Raw genomic sequence first — 19,353 nt, forward strand, 5'->3', positions numbered from 1 at the left:
TATATTTTATTTATTTGGTAAATATATTGCTTTTTTATTCTTGTTTGGATGTATTTATAAAAAAACTGATATATATTATATATTTTTAATTGTTCGAAACGTTTGCCGACGAAATAGATTTTCCTCAGAAAAATTTCTATTTCCGAGAAATTGATAAAATTTGACGGTAAGTACTTTGTATTTTTGGCGAGAATTTTAACATATTCGTAGGCAATAGATAAAAAATTTTCGCGCCTGCCCATTCCACCTCACAGTCCCGCCAGTCCTAATGTGTAAAAATAATCAAAATACTTAATTTATCCCATTATTTTTCTCTCCTCCTCTCTCTCTGTTTTTTGTTTTTTTTTTCTTCTGTCAAAATCATTTTCCAAAGGTTGCATCTCCATTGCAAACCCACTTTCTTCCCTCAAAACCAGCTGCTCTCTGCATCTCCAAAGGTTGAAGCAAACCCATATTCTTCTTCGAATCTCACTTTGAATTTCTCTTTGATTTTCTTTTTCCTTTTTTTTGCAGGTGGTGGTCGCCGATCGATCTGCTGGTTGCCTTTTAAAGCTGTTCTCGTCCCTGGTCGTTGTCGTTTTGCAGGTTGGTGTTGTTCTTTTTTTTTTTTTTTTTTTTTGGGATATTGCTATGAGCCCTTTCTGTTTGGTGATGTAGATATGATGATATCTAATTTATCTATTTATTTTTTTCACTTTTTGTTTATCAATATTCTATTTCATTGTGGAAAAGAAGAGTGCTTGCTCCTAATTTCTGTTAATTTGTGGGATGGGAATCAGTAAGAGTAGAGGGGGAAAAACCACCCCCGAAAATTTGTGTACAGAAAAACTTATGTATTTTTAGTTTAAATATATTTTTGAGTGGCTATTGAGCGAGTCGATAAGGTGGGAAAACAGAGTTTCTATGCCTATCAAACCCGAAACAATGGCAGTACTTTCATCTACCATAACAACATCTTCTCTCATTCCTGCTAGACTTGTAACACAAAATCATCACAATCTGCAGCCCCTTTTTTGCTATCCTATTTGGCCTCGCAACGCCTCCAAAATTCGTATCTCTGTTAGGGTCCAAGCTGCAAAACCTCCTGCCCGAGTATGTTGCTTTTCAGTGAGTTTTTTTTTTTTTTTTTTTTTTTTTTTTTTTTTTTTTTTTTTTTTTTTTTTACATATATGAACTGGGCTTTCTTTTGTTCTTTATCATAGTCAATATTTGCATTATATGGGAGTTAATTAAAAAAAGGGTTTCTGTATCTCAGGTGGAAGTGCCAAAAGTAGTGCCAAAATTCAATCCCTCGTTTCTTGGATTCACCAAGACTGCTGAAATTTGGAATCCTAGAGCTTGTATGATTGGTCTTTTTGGAATCTTCATTGTAGAATTGGTGGGTTTCAATGTCATTTTTATTTTTATTTATCTAGTTTTTAGTTACTGAATAGGCAATCAACAAAGAAGTTTGCTTCATTTTGTAAATATTCAGCATAATCGTGAATGCTTTATTGCTGTTGACAGAACTAGTAATGTTTCAGCTATTTCACATTGGAGATAAAATAAGTTATCCTTCCACAGCCTTGGTGCACTTCTGATGTTATTATTATTTTTTTGACTAGTAACATTCAAGTATCATTATAGGAATTTGTGCACTGGTTTTTCAAATACTAAAATATCTTTTGGTTTCCTACAAGTTTAGGTGGTTTCAGTGAGAAACAAATTTTTGTATGTGCTGTTTCATTTTACGCTGAAGGGACATGACCCCTCTCTTATTCACAGGCTCACATCTTCCTTGTTAGTTCATGTAGAGCACGGTGGAGTAGAAGTGGTTGAGTGTGCTTGTGTTATTGAATTGCCTGAGCTAAGGTTATGGTGCTTTATGTGGTTGATGTAATTAAAAATTGTGAGCTTTCCCACCTTTAGTTTTGTGGAAATCATGTCATGGAATGTATTCATGAATATCTGGGATTGAGTGATTCTTGACTGCTCCATTTTGTCTTTAGTCCTTGTGGTGCATATCATATTACATTAAGGATTTGGTTTTGTGGAGCTTCTCTGTTGGGTAACAAATTTGTTCAGCTTAAGTATAATGATTGCTTTATGAAGATAAGTAAAATGCAATACCACTATCTATTAGACATAAGGTTACGATCCTGTGTTATAATGCTTACTGCTTAATCTTGTTGCTCAATCAATCTACCGTGAATTTTACTGACTCTTTCATTGGTGGGTGTTATCATGTGATTAGGCATAGAGAAGTGGACTGGGTACAAGCTTCAGAGCCACAATTATGCGTTCCTGAACCATTTCAAGGACAGGTATGTACAGTATACAACAATTTTGTTACTTTCCCATGCATGCCTTACTTTGTTGTTCTGTTTCTTTCATGATTTTGTATTCATTTATTATCTGTTTGAAGGCTAAATGAGTTTACAATTATAGGAATTTTCTACAGGTCTTCTTCTAATCTTATGAGTATCCAAATAGTAATACACTGTCCATTAGCCAAGAAGAAAGTATCAATGCTTTGATTAGTTGTTTCCTTAGATATCTAAAGTATACAAAAAAAGTATGGTCTAAAAATTAAAAAAAGTTTCTTTAAAAAAATAACAACAATATCAACTGCCTTCATAAATTCGGACAAGTTATACTCAAAATAACAACAATACCAAAATAACAACAATATATATTGTTATATATATACATATAACTATATATATATAATTATAATATATAGTTACATAAATTTTTCTTTAAAAAATTAACAACAATACCAAAATTTTCAAAAAGTAAAATACATATATTGATAATCAGATACAAAGAAGAAAAGGCCAAAAAACTAAAAATGTAAAACAACTGTTTAAACCTTAGGGAGTTTGTTGATATATTACCAAACATCAGGGGCTTTGGAAGATATTAACCATTATGGTAATTATGTAATTGCGATTATACCCGTTGTGTAGCTGTTGGAGAAAAACACTAAATTGATGGTATTGAAACCTGAAGGAATCTAGTTGACATATTACCAAATGTTAGGGACATTAGTGTTTTTATTAGTAAGGCATACGAAAGTTCAAAAATTTCTTGCTGTATTACAGTCGAATTTATTAGAATAATCCCTAAATAGAAGGAGTTAAATACAGATCAATGGTTTTGTTGTTAGATAATGTTGATATGTATGTATGACAACATGTATATTTTTTCATATATGTGTATTGAATCATGTTGTGTATACTTTCAACTACCATTTAATTTTAACCATGCCACATTTTTCATCTATACCCAAATGGGATGGATCTTTGATTATCTTTGATGTATGAAATAGATGGATAAAAGTTGGATCGGTCTTTCAAAGACTTTCTAGAGAATATGTTGATGATGTAGCATCATTTATTGAAGTGGCTAAAAAACATTTGGTACTGAAATCTATTATGATTCACAACAGTATTTGGTTGGATCAAAATATGTTTATTTTAATCCATGATATTAGAGACACATAAAAATTCAACATACACTGATTTTGATACCCAGAGTTAGCCTCAAACTACAAAAATAAAATAATTTGAGCATACTAAGACATGTTATATGCAATTCTCATGGAAAAAACACCCGTTGGTCTTACTTACTCTCTAGAATAGACGAACTTTGCCCTTCTCATTCTTTTGCCGTTCAACATATTGATGAACTTGTTCAGGTTAGAACACTACTTATAATACACAAAACGTATACACAAACACTAGGATACATTCATCAAATCAGTATTCTTAATCACTTAACTCTGATAGCATTAACTGTCAGGTTTGTTTATTTAATATTAGTTACATATAAATAGTTGCTTAAATCAGTATTCTTAATTCTATTTTATTTACACAAATTTTTGTTTGTTTATTTAATATTTCCAGCATCCGATTTGCAAAGCAAAAATGTTAGAGGAGGGACTATTAGCAAAGGAACTGCAGCTATGGTTGCAACTATGGGGAGGTTAAAGGTGGAACTAGATTATGCCACAGGGACGCCCACAAATGACAAGATTTCAAGTAAATTAACAAGTGAATGCGGTTATCTAGTTAGAAAGCATGCTCCTCTAGAAGTTCAGACATGGATGCAGATTGATGAGAATGAAAGAAAAAGAATCAGGGACCTTCTACAGGTTTTTCTAGTTTCTTTCATATTTATACTAAATACTAAAATGTCATCTATATAAGCTAAAACAAATCTGTCATGTTTCACCATGCACCCAGCTGAACACTTGGTGTTTTTGGACCTAGTCAATCTGTCATGTTTCACCATGCACACAGCTGAACACTTAGTGTTTTTGGATCTAGTGGTAGACCTATCAATGACCCTAAACCTCAATGTATGAACTGGATGGGAATTTCATACTTAGGAAGAGCCACTTCAAATCTTTTGCTTGGATTTAGGGTATCATGTAACGTTTAAGAACCATATCAAGTCTAATAATTTTATGCATTTAATGCAAATATACAAACAAATATAAAGGTGTTAAGTATTATTTTATCTTCAACATTGACAAGCTTTGTATTTTGCCCTGTAACTGAATGAAAAAACTCCCAACATTAGCCTATGAATAAGTGCAATCTTTAAAATTAGTCTAATCATGTATTTTCTATAAAGAAATTTGATGAAATTAACAACACACACTGCCCAAAGAGAAATAAACAGAATCAAAAAGTTTTTAATATAGCAGTCCACCATATTATTGCAATCCAATCAAATTGTAGAACACCACAATTTGCAAAATCCAATTCATGAATTCTAATAAATAATATAAACTAGTTTCATATACATATTTTCCTTTTTGCGGAAATTCTTGTGGTCCTCTGAGACTCAAACTGATGTTTCCTTGCCTTTTTTTCTTCTATTTGGTCTGTATGTAACATGCCACCCCACTAGAAAATTAAATACAAAAGTAAAAACATAAAAAATTATTACAAACGGCTTGCATGAGATATAATGCATCTCAGCTTTTTGTTGAAGTTTGGATCTCCTTTGGGTAGCAAAAATACTATGTGTGCAAGTTGAAATATATATGTGTGTGTGTATATATATATATATATATATGTTGATTTACTAAAATGTATACATATAGATACTTATCAGATTGGTGATTATTACATATGAAGCCAGAGAATGTTGGAGAGGTATATCTTATCAGATAGGTGATTATTACATAGATACTTGATTCACTTATTAATTTATTTGAAAGTTTTGCTGATTAGGTATATCTTTCTATTATTGATATATTAATTCCTTTTTTTTTTTTCTTGGCAGTATAAGCACATTTTTCTCGGTAATTATAACATTGCTGTCAAACACTTTCATCGCTAAGGAATTATGTGCTTCAGCACTATTTCGTCGGTAAACATTTGATTATTGCTGACGAAATACCTTTTGTGACCTAAAAGCGTTTTCTCGAACTATATTGTCGCTAAAACTAATTTTCGATGAATAGGGTTTCATGGCTAAAACTTTTTGCCGAGGAAATTGGTTTCGCCGCTAATACTCTTTGTCGAGGAAACAAATTGCGTTGTGAAATATAGCTTTGCCGACGACATGTAATTTTGACGGCAAATAACTTATTGCCGAAAAAATAATTTTTTCGCTAGTTACATTTCAAGAATATAAAAATATGTTATATTTTTGTAGCCAAAAGATTTTACCGACAAGTTTTGGTTTGAGGGAAATGGTTTTTTGCGATGATTTTTTTTTTGGGTCGGCAAAAGCTTTATCCGAGAAAATCATAAAATTTGTTGGTAAAGACAAGCGTAAAGGAAGCTTAGGCAATGAAGTTGTCGACGAATTTATTTTTGTCGGTAAAACGTTTACTGACGAAAGTTGAGTTTTTTCCCGACAAAAAGCTTTTGTCGGTAAAAGCTGAATTTCTTGTGGTAACCACTTATCAAATTCCAAATCATGAGGAAGAATAACTTTTCATGGGGAATTCTTCTACTTCTAAAGTTGAAGGGAAAGAAAATGCTATACTTAAGATGACATTTGGAAAAGAAGTTACACTCACAAATGTGTTGCATGTTCCTGATATTCGCAAAAATCTTATGTCTGGATCATTACATATAAAAATGGTTTTAAGTTGGTCTTTGAGTCTGATAAATTTGTACTTTCTAAAGGAAGTATGTATTTAGGTAAATGTTTTATGAGCGAGGGTCTCTTTAAACTTAATGTAAATGACTGTGATGCCTACTTTCAATAATAATAATAATAATTTTATGTTTGTGATTGTGTCTTCCAATGTTTGGCATTGTAGATATGTTAGTTATATTACTATGAAAAGATTAATTAATTTAAATTTAATACTAAATTTGATATTGATTTAGATTATAAATGTGAAATGTGTGTTGAATCTAAATTAACAAAGACATTTTTTTTTATATTATTAATAGAAATACTCAATTTTTAAATTTAATTTATAGTGATATATATGATTTAAAATTTGTGCAAAAAAGAGGCGGTAAAAAATAATTTATCACATTTATTGGTGATTGTACACGTTATTGTTATATGTACTTATTAAGATCCAAAGATGAGACTTTGGAAGCATTTAAGCTTTATAAAATGAAGTTGAAAATCAACCTAGTAAAAAGATTTAAATTTTAAGAAGTGATAGAGGTGATGAATATTATACACTTTTTGATTTATTTTGTTCTAAATATGAAATTATTCATAAAACCATTGCTCTGTATTCACCCAAATTTAATGGTATTGTAGAATGCAAAAATAGAACTTTAAAAGGGATGATGAATACTATGTTGACATGTTCTAGTTTATCTCAAAATATGTGGGAGGAAGCATTACTTTCTGCAAATTTGCTTGTTAATAAATTACTTCATAAGAAATCTAATATGACGCTTTATGCGTCATGGAAAGGTAGAAAGTCTATCTATAAATACTCAAAATTGTGAAGATATTTTGCTAAAGTAATAATATCTGATCCTAAGAGACTTAGGATCTAAAAATGTTGATTGTATATTTATTAGATATGCAATTAATAATAATGCTTATAGGTTTTTTGTGTATAAATTTGAAATTTCTGATATGCATGTTAATACAATTATTGAATCTAGATGTGCATATTTTCATAAAGCTGTATTTTCTTGTAAAATGGCATGTGATACAAGTTCTTCAAAAAGAACTTATAATGAAGATGAAAATCAAGAGGAAACAGACGGTGAGCCAAGACGTAGTAAAAGAATGAAAATTTCAAAATCTTTTGATCCAGAATTTTTAACTTTCATGTTAGAAATTGAATCAAAGAATTTTAAAGAAGCTAGGTCTACACTTGAAACTCCTTATTGGAAAGAAGCAATTAATAGTGAAATCGAATCCGTCATGCAAAACCATACATGGGAATTAGTAAATCTTCCACCTGAAAGTAAACCTTTAGGTTGCAAGTGGATTTTTAAGAAAAGGATGAAAGCTGATGGGTCAATTTATAAATATAAGGCGAGATTAGTGGCAAAGGGCTACAAACAAAAAGAAAGTGCAGATTATTTTGACACATATTCACCAGTTACAAGAATTATGTCTGTTCAAATGTTAATTGCTATTGTTGCGTTAAAGAATTTAGAAATGCATCAAATTGACATAAAAATGACATTTTTAAATGGTGAATTAGATGACGAGATTTACATGAAACAACCTAAAGGATCTGTAGCTCCGAAAATGAAAATAAAGTTTGTAAACTTGTAAAATCATTATATGGTTTAAAACAAGTTCCAAAACAATAGCATGAAAAGTTTGACAATATAATAAATTCAAACGGGTTTAGAATATATGAATATGATAAATGTGTTTATGAGAAAGACACTAAATATAATTATGTCATCATATGTCTTTATGTAGGTGATATGCTCATCATTGGTAGTACTAAAGAAATAATTCAAGCTACTAAGAAAATTTTGATTAGTAAATTTGAAATGAAAGATTTGGGTATCATAGATGTTATTCTGAAAATTAAATTCTAGAACACAAGTTGGTTTTATTCTGACTTAAAAGCACTATATTAAAAAGTTGCCTAATATATATGACAAAGACGGTGATCGTATTTCAAAAACACTAATAGACCCAAACTTTCCATTATAAAAATCATGGGAATGGTGTATCATAATTAGAATATTCTCGGATTATTAGTAGTTTAATGTATGTTATGAGTTGTACAAGACCAAATATACCTTACTCAGTTCGCAAATTGATTAGGTACACAAGTAATCCTAGTAAAAATCATTAGATGGCAGTAATTAGAGTTCTTAGATATCTAAGACATAACATGGATTATGGATGACATTCTACAATATATCCTACTCTACTTGAATGATATAGTGATACTAATTGGATATCTAACTCAAATGATTCAAGATCCACAAATGGATATGTTTTTATGCTTGGCGGTGCAGCATTATCATGGAAATCTTCCAAGCAGACTTGTATTGCAAGGTCCATAATGAAATATGAATTTATTACTTTAGATAAAGTTGGAGAAGAAGCAAAATGACTTCAAATTTTTTTAAAGGATATTCCAAGATGGTTAAAACCTCTATATGTTATTTGCATACATTATGATAGTCAATCTGCCATTGAAAGGGCATAAAGCCAAAATTATAATGGTAAATCTCAACATATGCATCGAATACATAATATTGTAAAACAGTTGCTCTCAAATGGAATAATATCTATAGATTATGTGAAATCTAAGGATAATCTTGCAAATCAGCTTACTAAAGGTTTAACAAGGGAGCAAGTTTATTATTCATCAAGGGGAATGGAATTAAAGCCATTAATTTAGAGTTGTCTTGATGGCAACTCTATCTAGTAAACTATAGATTCTAAGATTTAGGTTTAAAGGGATAATTGAATCTCAACTGACTCAACAAGAACACTAAGAGTTATATAGCTCTACCCATTTCTACGATAATTAGTGTTGCCTGTAATGTGTGTTAGGATAAGCATTACTTTTAATGACTTCTTTGGAAATCTAAATGGGGTTTTACTTTTAATAGGATGTCACCTATGTGAGTGTGAAGGGTCGCTTCTACGAGAATTTTAATAGGCTGGAATTCTCTAGAGTAGTCATGAGGGCCAAAATGAATACAACCGAAAGAGCCAACAATGTTTAGGAAAGTGATTGTGTGAATTCTATTGTCTTAGTTTACAACAATGGCTAAAAGTTCAAGACATCATGTTTACTTATTAGTTTGTAAATTTAATAGTCTGTCACTAAGGAAGATTCAAAGCTAAAAGCTATCTTTCCTAAAAGAATTACTTTATGAGTGAATCCTTTTTAAATGTGTCAATATTTATTTATGTGGGTGATTGTTAGAAATTTAGAATGAATACAAATTCTTTCTGAAACATTCATTATAACTTTTGATAGAAAGTTACAACTTACATCATTTCAATACAAACAGATGTAATGTTTCTTATGTGTCTATTTATGTTCGAATCAATGTGTTTTTTCCTAATTAATGTGTCTTCTCTTTGAAACAATATGACTTCTCTTGAAATAATGTGTCTTTTTTTTGAAACAGTGTGCTTCTCTTGAAACAATATGTCTTGTCTTGGAACAATATGTCCGTTCTAGATATCCTTCTAAAGTCTATAAATAACATATGGAATTATTATAGAAGACATTGAAAATAATTAACAAATGTGTGTCTTTGAATTTGGAGTTGTATCCTAGGAGACAACCATTGTAAAATTATAAGCACCTTAACAGAGCGCATATTGTCTTAAGGAAAGAGAGTTCAACTTTTGCTTCGATCAATATGTAAAGATTAACTTTCTTGGAATTACAATACTAAGACAATACCTTTGAGTTGTTCATCTTTATCTCATTATAGTTATTTATATATTGTTTTATATATTAATGTACCTAGAGATATTCATATTTGTAGTTATTTTGTAGATATATACATATAGAGAAAGGCTACGGTGTGGTCCGTCCGCATGCATACCCGCACCAAAGCCGATGTTTTTTTTAAAAAGTATCGGATTTGATGCGGGTCTGCATGTGGACGGATCGCACTATAGCCTCCTCCTACACACACACACACATATATATATATATATATATATATATATACATTTTGGTTTTTAGGTTTATTAATTTCCTAACAGGTTTTAGTTAAGAATTGTTTGATCCTCCTAGAGTATCAGATTGACTTTAGAAGTTTAAAACTGCTAGGTGCTTCTACTACTGAGATTGTTACTAGATTTTGAGAAGACATTTGCCTTCTGGAAATTGAACCATATGCTGCATTTAGAAGAGTAGAATATGCAGGCTGTCTAGGCATAAGTGAAAACGCCATTTCATTGCTGAACATTGAAACTACATCTGACATGGTTGGCCTGTGCTTTGCACTTTCTTGAATGCATAAGAGACCCACCTGAATGCACAACATTATATTATTCACTAAGTATGAGCCACTCAATGTTGGATCCATTAACTCCATCCATTCCATAACTCCTAAGCTTTCATAATTTTCATATTGTAACTTCACAAGTCAAATACAATAGCCGCATAAGAATAAAAGAGATGGAAAATGGCCTTGTTTTATCGCTTACATTTCCAAGTAAATTCAATGTGCAATTTGGCTCATGAAAGTTTGTGTTCTTCCTTCCACTTACATTCTCCAACAAAATTGTTCTTCCTTCCACTTACATTCTCCAACAAAATACTCCAAAGCTAAATAAATTATATTTCGTTGAGTAAAGGCCATGTGCGGCATACTCCGAAGACATGTGGCCATTGGTCCCGATGCCAAAAGGAAGAAGAGAACAATAAAATGATAGTTTAATTGTCCATTGTATGAGATAGATTAATCCCATGCAAGTCATCATAGAGTGATATCATATCTGAAGCAGGAAATACTGTAAGATATTTGTTTTGTTTTTATTTTCCAGATCCTGCTCACTTTATATTTTGCTTATTGGAAGAAAAAATAAAAAAGGAAAAAAGAAAAGAAAAAGAAAATGCAAATAGCTCTGTGGTTGACTGTTGAACCATAACCATATAAGAACTTCTCTATTGTTTTTCTCTGGTTTTTTGTTTCTTGTCCTATGTGTTTATGCTTTTCCTTCTATTTTCTCCCCCTATAAGTTAAATGGTGTTCAACATCTTTTGCTGTTAACTGGACATTAATTTAGTGGAATTTAATTTTCTTCTCATCATTATGTTAGTAGGCCTATTTGGTGCAATTTAGGTGTGTTGTTCTTTACATTAAATTTGCCAGTTTGGCATACTTAGAAATGGGGAAACTCACAAACAAAATGGCATCTCTATTTTGTTTCTTTTGTCTAACTCTATGCTTTTATTTTGTCATGCCAGTCAAATATTTATATTTGATATGGTCAAGTTTCATTTTATTATTGTTACAGTTTTTAATTTTGCTATTGTTGTTGTTACAGTTATATGCTTGTGAATGTGATGAACAAAATGCTCTTACTCTTTTTCTTCCTCTTTGTCTTTTAAATGCTTATTGGTGTGCTGTTCTTTTTTATTGATTGTGTTGTTAAGTGAAAGAAATTTGATATATCATAAATCAGCCTTTAAGTTTATTACAATATTATATTTTAATATGCAATTTATTTTTTTCGAAAACATGCAGATAAATATGGACGAACTTCAAGTAAATCTTGAATCAATTAGCTTGGAAGTGCCTATTAATTTAGAAGATGATGTAAGTCCTATGGAGGGAGTCACAAGTGAGCATAAAGCAAAGCGCAAGAGAAAACTTATTTCAAAGGTTTGGTTTTACTTTGATGTGCTTCCATTAGATATTGATGGTAAGCAAAGATGTAAATGTAAAAATTATGATACGATTTCGCTTTGTGATAGTAAATATGGAATGGATAATTTGATCCGTCATTTGAAAAGCTGTGTGAGAAGAAACACTCATGAGATAGGCTAATTATTGATATCTCAAGATAGAGAGATTATCTTGTTGAATGCATATAAATTTGACTTTGAACATTTTCGAGAATTAGTAACTTCGGCCATAATTATACATGATTTACCTTTCCAATTTGTTGAGTATGATGGAATTAAATCCATATTTTAATATTTGCATCCTTATATACACTTGTTTCTAGAAATACTACTAAGTTGGATGTTTTTAAAATGCATTTGAAAGAAAAATGTAGGATAAAATGCATGTTTGATGCAACTCCTGGTAGAATTTGTTTGACTTTTGACATATGGACTTCTACAACTACTGATGGATATATATGTCTTACTTGTCATTTCATTGACAAAGAGTGAGTCTTGCACAAAAGAGTGTTAAATTTCTGTTATATGCCACTCCACATACTGGGATAGCATTGACAAAAAAAATATACTCTTTGTTGTGTGAATGGTGAATTGAGACAAGGTTGTTTTCTTTAATTTTGGATATTGCTTCGGCCAATGATGTTTCTGTTGATATGTTAGTTACTTAATTGCAATTAAAGGGGGCTGTAGTTTGTGATGGTGATTTTTTTCATTTTAGATGTTGTGCTCATATTATTAATTTGATAGTACAAGATGGGTTTAAGGATATTGATAATGTTGTTCATAAGATTTAAGAAAGTATTAAATATGTAAGGAAGTAAAAGTTTTTGGAATGTGTTAAATTGTTTTCAATGGACTCTAAGAAAGGTTTGAGGCAAGATTGCCTACTAGATGAAACTCTACATATTTGATGCTTGAAAGTGCATTGCACTATCGGCGTGCCTTTTGTTATTTGGAACTAATTGATTCAAATTATAAGAGTTATCCTTCTAGTTATGAGTAGGAGAAGATTGAAAAGATAAGTAGATTTTTGGGTCTGTTTTATGACATCATTTGCATATTTTTGGGCACTAAATATCTTACTTCAAATTTGTACTTTTCCTCGGTTTTCTTTTGTTATGTTACATTGAAGGAAAATATTAAAAGTGAGGATGAGTACTTGAGAACCATGGCTAATCATATGCTTAAAAAATTTGAGAAGTATTTGTCAGAATTTAGTTTGATATTTGCCATTGCAGTGGTTGTGGATCCTCGATATAAGCTTCAATTTGTAGATTGGTGTTATAGGAAAATTTATGGAGCTAGTCATTCTAGTACATCCATAAAAGTGAAGAGCAAATTATTTTTAATATATAAAAGAGTATGTTCAAGAAAGGCCTTCGACATCTTCTACACATTCTTTGTAGAAAGAAAAAAGTACCACATCTTATGATGTTGGAGCTTTTAGAAAGACAGCTAGTCCTATTTTGAAGGTAAATGATTCTTAAATTTTTATTTTTTTATTTTTTAATTGCTTGTGTTTGTGTTAATTAGTGGTTATCTATAATTTTTTGAAAAAGAATCTTATTGAAATTTTTATTTTCTAACAATGTAGGAATTTAATATTTGTGAAATTGAGGAGTTCGATGTCAATACAAAAAAATCACAATTGAAGCTTTATTTAGAAGAGCCAAGGATGGCTACTGAATTGAATTGAATGTCCTTAATTATTAGAAAGCAAATCAATTTCGTTATCCCGAAGGTGCTTTAATGGCTCGTGATCTATTGAGTATTCCTATATCCATTGTTGCCTTTGAATTTGCTTTTAGCATTAGTGGACGAGCATTAGATCAATTTCGCAATTCATTAAAGCATAGTATTATTGAAGCAATAGTTTGTACAAGAGATTGGGTTTTTGGAGAAAAAGATAATTATTTTTATTAATGTTTTCTTTATTTCGTTCGCATGTATGAAACTTTTTAGGTTATTTAACTGGTAATTTGTTTTCAATTAGACTTAACAAATTAGTAGAGGTCAACCTTATTTATTTTGTGAGCAAAATATGTTGGGTTTAATATTCATAAATATTGAGGTAAGTATGGGATAAAATGTAGACAACCACTATTAGAAAAAAAGAGAATTGGTTTTTTTTTTTCCCATTAAATTTTTTCTTCTTTTTATGTTTGTTATGATAAATATTAATAATTTCTTGATTTCACTAATTTATGCAATGCAAGAAAAATTTTAAGCACAACTTGATGATCTTACTGAAGATGTTTTGAGCTGTGATATCAATAAAGAAGAATCTTCAAGTCAGTGCTCTAATTATGCCAATACTCCAGCATAAGTTTATATGAATCTTAAAATTTGTTTAATTTATTTTTATTATATTTTAACATTTTATTTTACGTTTTATATTTAATTGATTTTTTTTATTTATATAATGATTCCAGGCCTAATTGTTGAGCACCAAAATTGACATATTTGGTTACGAATTTGGATATTGACAAATAAGTTTGGAGCATAATGATGGTTATGTCCTTTTTCCTTTGGTTTTAGATATATTATGGTAACAATTTGAGACTATTTATATGGTTCTGAAGCCATTTATTTTATTTTGTATTGGTGTAGTACTATTATCAGGACATTGAAATGTTAATGTTGGTGTATTGAACTTTTTTTTTTTTATGCACGTATATTGAGATTTATGTATTGTGAATTAGAATTTTTGGCATTTTAAACAGGTTATTTCAATAAATATATTAGTTTTCGGGTTAATAAGTTAATTTTCGAGTTAACAGGTCAATTCCAAGTTAATAGGTTAATAGATCAACACGATCCATTAAAATAATCGTGTTAAGCGGGTCGTGTCATGTTGATTTATTATAAACAGGTTGGGTTAGTGTTTTAGTTACATGACATGATTAATAAATGGGTCGAATTTGGATTAAGCATTTTTGACCCAATTATTAAATGGGTTAACACAAACCCGATCCATGAATATGAATTGCAAGGTCTATATATATATATATGTGTATATAAATATGTTTGTAGAATGTACAAAGACTAGACCTTAATGTTATACCTGTTTGTGGGCTTAGCATTTTTGAAATAACTTGGTTAGCACTTTTGCAACAGGATGAAATAGATCTGTGAGCTGGGAACCACAAGTATTTTGGATATCAAGAGGCTGACCGACCTGTAAGGTGTTATATTTCAGTCACCCCATTAACCTATTGAATCACATTAACTACAATTTGGCCAAGTTTTTGATTTACATGTGCACTCTTTACTGATTTCCCAACATGACTAAAGCTATAGATATTCCTCACAATCCTTGATTGCTTGAGTTCTGAAGTCGGTCCAGCAACCACGAGTAATTTCACTAAATGCTACAATTGGTGTTCTACTACAGATTACAGATACAAGTAATTTGGCATCACATTTATGTTTTATATTTTATATTTTGCTGAGAGATTTGGCATGGTTTTTGCATATTTATCCAGACTGTGTTAGTTTGGAAGATAGAATTTGATTTAAAATAATTCGGACAACTATAATTCTCAAATCTAAGGGACTTTTATTTAATAGTGACTTGAATGATTCCAAGCTTGTATGCTTCAAACAGATTTGAAGCCTGAGTACTGTCATTCTGGTTTAACTTGTTCTATCTGCGGCACGTTCTTGATTTTCACAAGAGAAAAATTTGAGCGCACTGTCTAAGTTCAATTGCAGACCCTAAGTTCATTTGCAGAACATGCATTGGGCAAGCAGAGAAAGGACACTTTCTTGGTTATTATACAGTGGATTTCAAATGCAGCAAATTTTTACTTGCAAGGATCCATATTTCACTACATAAACAAAGAATACATTGCAAGAAAATGCATAAAAACAATGAATCAAATGGCTTTAGTTTTTTGTTATAATCTTCTTTTTTAATTGTTTACAATCAATGTCCATTGTTGTTTTGTCTTTTATTAAAACAGAAAAGTTGGTCCTGGAACATTGCCAGACACTCTATTAAGTTCTCACTAATTCTCTCTAAGGAACTTATATATAGTTTTTTTTTTTTCTTTTTGATGTAGTATGACAGTAGTAGTCCGGAAAAATTTTCTCTTCAACGATATACCAGATTGTTCATAGAAGTTCAAGGTTGTCACCGAGCTTCTACTACTGAAATTGTTACAAGATTTTGAGAAGGGGTTTGCCTTCTTGAGATTGAACTATCAGCTGCCTTTAGAAGAGTAGAATATGCAGGCTGTTTAGGTGTAGGTAAACTCGTCCTTTCATTGCTGAACATTGAAACCACATCTGACATGGTTGGCCTGTCCTCTGCACTTTCTTGAACACACAACAGACCCACCTGAATGTACAGCATTGTATCATCTACTGAACACAAAGCATCCATTGTTGGATCTATTAACTCCATGCATCGCCCCCCATTCCATGAGTCCCAAGCCTACACAGTTTTCATATTGTAACATGACAAATCAAATACAATAGCTGTATAAGAATAAAAGAGACACATAACCAAGGCCTTGTTCTGTCACTTACATATCCAAGTAAGTTCAATGAGCTATTAGGCTCATCAAAGGTTGCATTCTTCCTGCCACTCACGATCTCCAACAAAATAACTCCAAAGCTAAATACGTCGGATTTTATTGAGTAAAAGCCATGCACTGCATACTCCGGAGACATGTAGCCACTGATCTCATTGCCAAAAGAAGAAGAATACAAGAATATATTGTTATACGTCTGCAAATTGAGGATATGTTATAACACTGCATGCTCACATATATGAAGGCTCCAATTGTCATGCTTAATTTCATATTTGAAGGTATATGAGTTACTTACTATGTTCCAACTACTCTATGTGTTTTTGTTCGAAATTCACTTTCAAATAGAATTTTTGCCATTCCAAAATCTGATATTTTGGGGTTCATGCAGTCATCCAATAAGATGTTGCTGGTTTTCAAATCACGATGAATAATTCTTAATCTTGAGTACTTATGAAGATAAAGAAGTCCCTGAGCAATCCCATCAATGATGTGTTTGCGTTTTCTCCAATCCAGCAGAGTTCTCTTTTCCGCATCTGTAATGGTTGCATATTCGAGCACAGGATATGAATCATCAAATTGAACAAGAAAGATGAAGAAAAAGGAAATGGGAACCATATATATACCAACCAAAGATGAAAGAATCCAAGCTTTTGTTAGGCAGGTACTCATAGATTAATATCTTTTCTTCTCCCTCAATGCAGCAAGCCAAAAGCTTGACAAGATTTCTGTGCTGTAGTTTAGAAATTAACTCTACCTCATTCTTGAACTCTACTAATCCCTGTCCAGAATATTTAGAAAGCCTCTTGACTGCAATATCATGCCCTTGTAGTTTTCCCTGCAAAAATGTGCAGGCTACTAGTATATATTTGCGACTAAGAAACTAATGTAATGTAATCCAATTTTCTCATCGTTCGAAGAATAATGGGGCGAAAAAAATGTTGACTGATAACAAATACCTTATAAACAGGTCCAAAACCACCCTGTCCAATCTTATTCAGGGTGGAGAAATTATCAGTGGCTGCCACAACACTGGAAAAGCTAAGCAGGGGAAGCTCATGATCCTTCTTTGTGCTGAATTCAATAATATCAGCTCCGCTATAATCTTTATTAGTGCTTAATTGGGATGTTAGCGTTGTCTGAAATTCTCGCATGCTTCCTGGGCTCCTCTCATTGTTTCCTGTCAATATGGAGAAGTTTTTGTACTGTACATACTACAGAAATTTTATTAAATTGTAGATGGCTATAGATGTTGGAGATGTTACCTGAATAATGGAAATATCTTGAAACGCCATATGAGAACTTTATCAAAAGTATCAATAGCAAAGGAAGCAGTAGAATGATGACAATCATCAGCAGCAGTTTCCTCTTTCTATGATGATCTGAGAAAATAAAAGAATGAACAGACAAAGGAAAGCTATAGACCTCTGGTCATTGGATGACTATCAAGGTTGTTGCAGAAAAATGTTATAGTCTGGAAAATAACAAAAAAAAAAAAAAAAAAAAAAAAAAACATTCGAACAAAAGCACATATCGGAAGTGGTCTTGTAAGAAAATGAAAGCGAAAGAACTTATAGTTGAGACAGAGGACTCATTTGAAAACCTTAAAATGAGAATTCTTCTGATTCTGAACTTTCAACAAAGCTAATTGGTTTAACATGAGTCACTCTTTAATCATAACTAAGAGTTGTTTCTCTCAATACTTTGCAACTATTTAAAGCTTACCAGATTTAGAAGCATCTCCTCGCATATAAATTGCATCGTTCCCTAGCCCTATGCTGTTCAGAAGATCAGCTTTTTCTCCATAGAAAATTTGACATCCAGTTCCATTATCATTCATAGAAACATAACCCACGCATGAACAGTTGCTCCTGCATATGAGATCACACTCGCTGGGACTAGTAATCGCCGGCAAACTGACAAGCATCGAAGTTGGTATTAGTCCTCTGTTGTATGAGAAATCATCTCCATCTTTGCACATGGTTGGTGATAATATCAAGCATCCTGTAGAATTGTGTGGCATTTTGGCATCGCATACTGAATAGTTCACACTTGAAATCTCTTCACCTTCCATCCTGAACTCGATGATTGACCCATCTGAATCTAAAACAAACCAAGTAATTCCCTCATTTTCTATGTTGTGGAAAGTTAGAGAAATATTTTTGCTGTTTGAAACATAGCTAAAATTGTAATGATTATCTGATGAGCTCTGGAAAAAGAATCTGAACTCATATCCATCCCATAAGCCAATCTGCTGATAAGCACTATCCAGGCGCCAGAGGTTGAATCTTGAAGTGTCGTTCGTATTAAGGCCCAGATAATAAAAACCAGTATTTGGATCGGACGGACTTAGCCATGATGAAAGATACTGCAACCTGAGGCTGTTTGTGTTTATATTAAACCACCCCAATTTCATTCCAGCGAGAAGTGTATCAGTTGGGTAATCGAAACTCTGCCATATGATCTTTCCTGATTCCAAGAGGATTAAATTTCCCGAATCGAGAATTTCTGCGCTTGTTTCATTACTTTTTGCTAGTTCTCCATTGTTGACAATATTTGGAATTGTTGTCACATCAGTCATGACCAAGTTCCCATCATATCTTATGCTGAGAACTCCAGTGAAATCCAGGAGTGGAGTTCCTCTGTTTGCAACCCAGACTGGTTTTCTGTTTCTATCATTCTTGAACCAGATTCCAAGGTACTGAAATCTTAACTTGTGTTCAGTAAAGAAGCCTAGCTCGAACATCCCACCAGCAGAAATCAATGTTTCATAGCCCTGCAAAGTCATTCCTGGCGTAAGTTTTTCTAAGGCATGAGACGAGCATAAAAAACAAAAGAATATATGAAAGTGAAGAAAAACTTTGGATGTTTTCATGTCAAATTCAAAAAGAAGTTATAAGCAAATGTTTTTTCCTTTCCACATGTAGAATAACTTAAGCAGCATTTAGTGGTAGTGGGAAACAAAAAAGAAAGTAAAAGAGGTTCTCATGCTGAAGAGAAAAAGCTTTCGTTTCGTACAGAAAAAGGGATAGC

General features: G+C 31.8%; 1 protein-coding gene and 1 long non-coding RNA gene across 19 annotated transcripts; one reads left to right on the plus strand and one right to left on the minus strand.

Moving 5' to 3' along the window:
- The first annotated feature begins 106 nt into the window (after positions 1–106).
- LOC132799553 (uncharacterized) lies at positions 107–15,864 on the plus strand. 18 transcript variants are annotated; one of them, XR_009634279.1, is made up of 11 exons: positions 209–437; positions 514–585; positions 1,256–1,378; positions 2,234–2,303; positions 3,888–4,135; positions 11,625–11,762; positions 13,380–13,526; positions 14,002–14,076; positions 14,218–14,333; positions 14,903–14,970; positions 15,850–15,864. It is a non-coding gene; the product is annotated as an uncharacterized LOC132799553 (long non-coding RNA). The 18 variants fall into 18 exon arrangements; XR_009634274.1 differs by lacking the exon at positions 15,850–15,864 and having other exon boundaries at positions 211–437; positions 14,903–15,026; XR_009634276.1 differs by lacking the exons at positions 14,002–14,076; positions 15,850–15,864 and having other exon boundaries at positions 212–437; positions 14,903–15,026.
- A 56-nt stretch (positions 15,865–15,920) lies between these two features.
- On the minus strand, positions 15,921–19,353 carry LOC107405954 (receptor-like serine/threonine-protein kinase SD1-8). The gene is made up of 7 exons (XM_016013045.4): positions 18,046–19,353; positions 17,586–17,702; positions 17,280–17,500; positions 16,951–17,158; positions 16,619–16,856; positions 16,319–16,469; positions 15,921–16,223 (listed from the first exon to the last, which is right to left on the minus strand). Exons 1-7 carry the CDS (start codon positions 19,193–19,195, stop codon positions 15,921–15,923), a joined length of 2,388 nt encoding a protein of 795 aa, XP_015868531.3. The 5' UTR covers positions 19,196–19,353.

The sequence above is a fragment of the Ziziphus jujuba genome, chromosome 1 (assembly GCF_031755915.1).
Source record: "Ziziphus jujuba cultivar Dongzao chromosome 1, ASM3175591v1".
Lineage (NCBI taxonomy): Eukaryota > Viridiplantae > Streptophyta > Magnoliopsida > Rosales > Rhamnaceae > Ziziphus > Ziziphus jujuba.

What these genes read in the sequence shown, in the direction of transcription:
- LOC107405954 (XM_016013045.4), bottom strand. Translation starts at nt 19,195, where the DNA reads ATGAAAACATCCAAAGTTTTTCTTCACTTTCATATATTCTTTTGTTTT. An exon ending in AGGAGATGCTTCTAAATCTG is followed by an intron (nt 17,703 to 18,045) that starts GTAAGCTTTAAA and finishes TTATTTTCTCAG; the next exon opens with ATCATCATAGAAAGAGGAAA. An exon ending in AAGATATTTCCATTATTCAG is followed by an intron (nt 17,501 to 17,585) that starts GTAACATCTCCA and finishes CCATATTGACAG; the next exon opens with GAAACAATGAGAGGAGCCCA.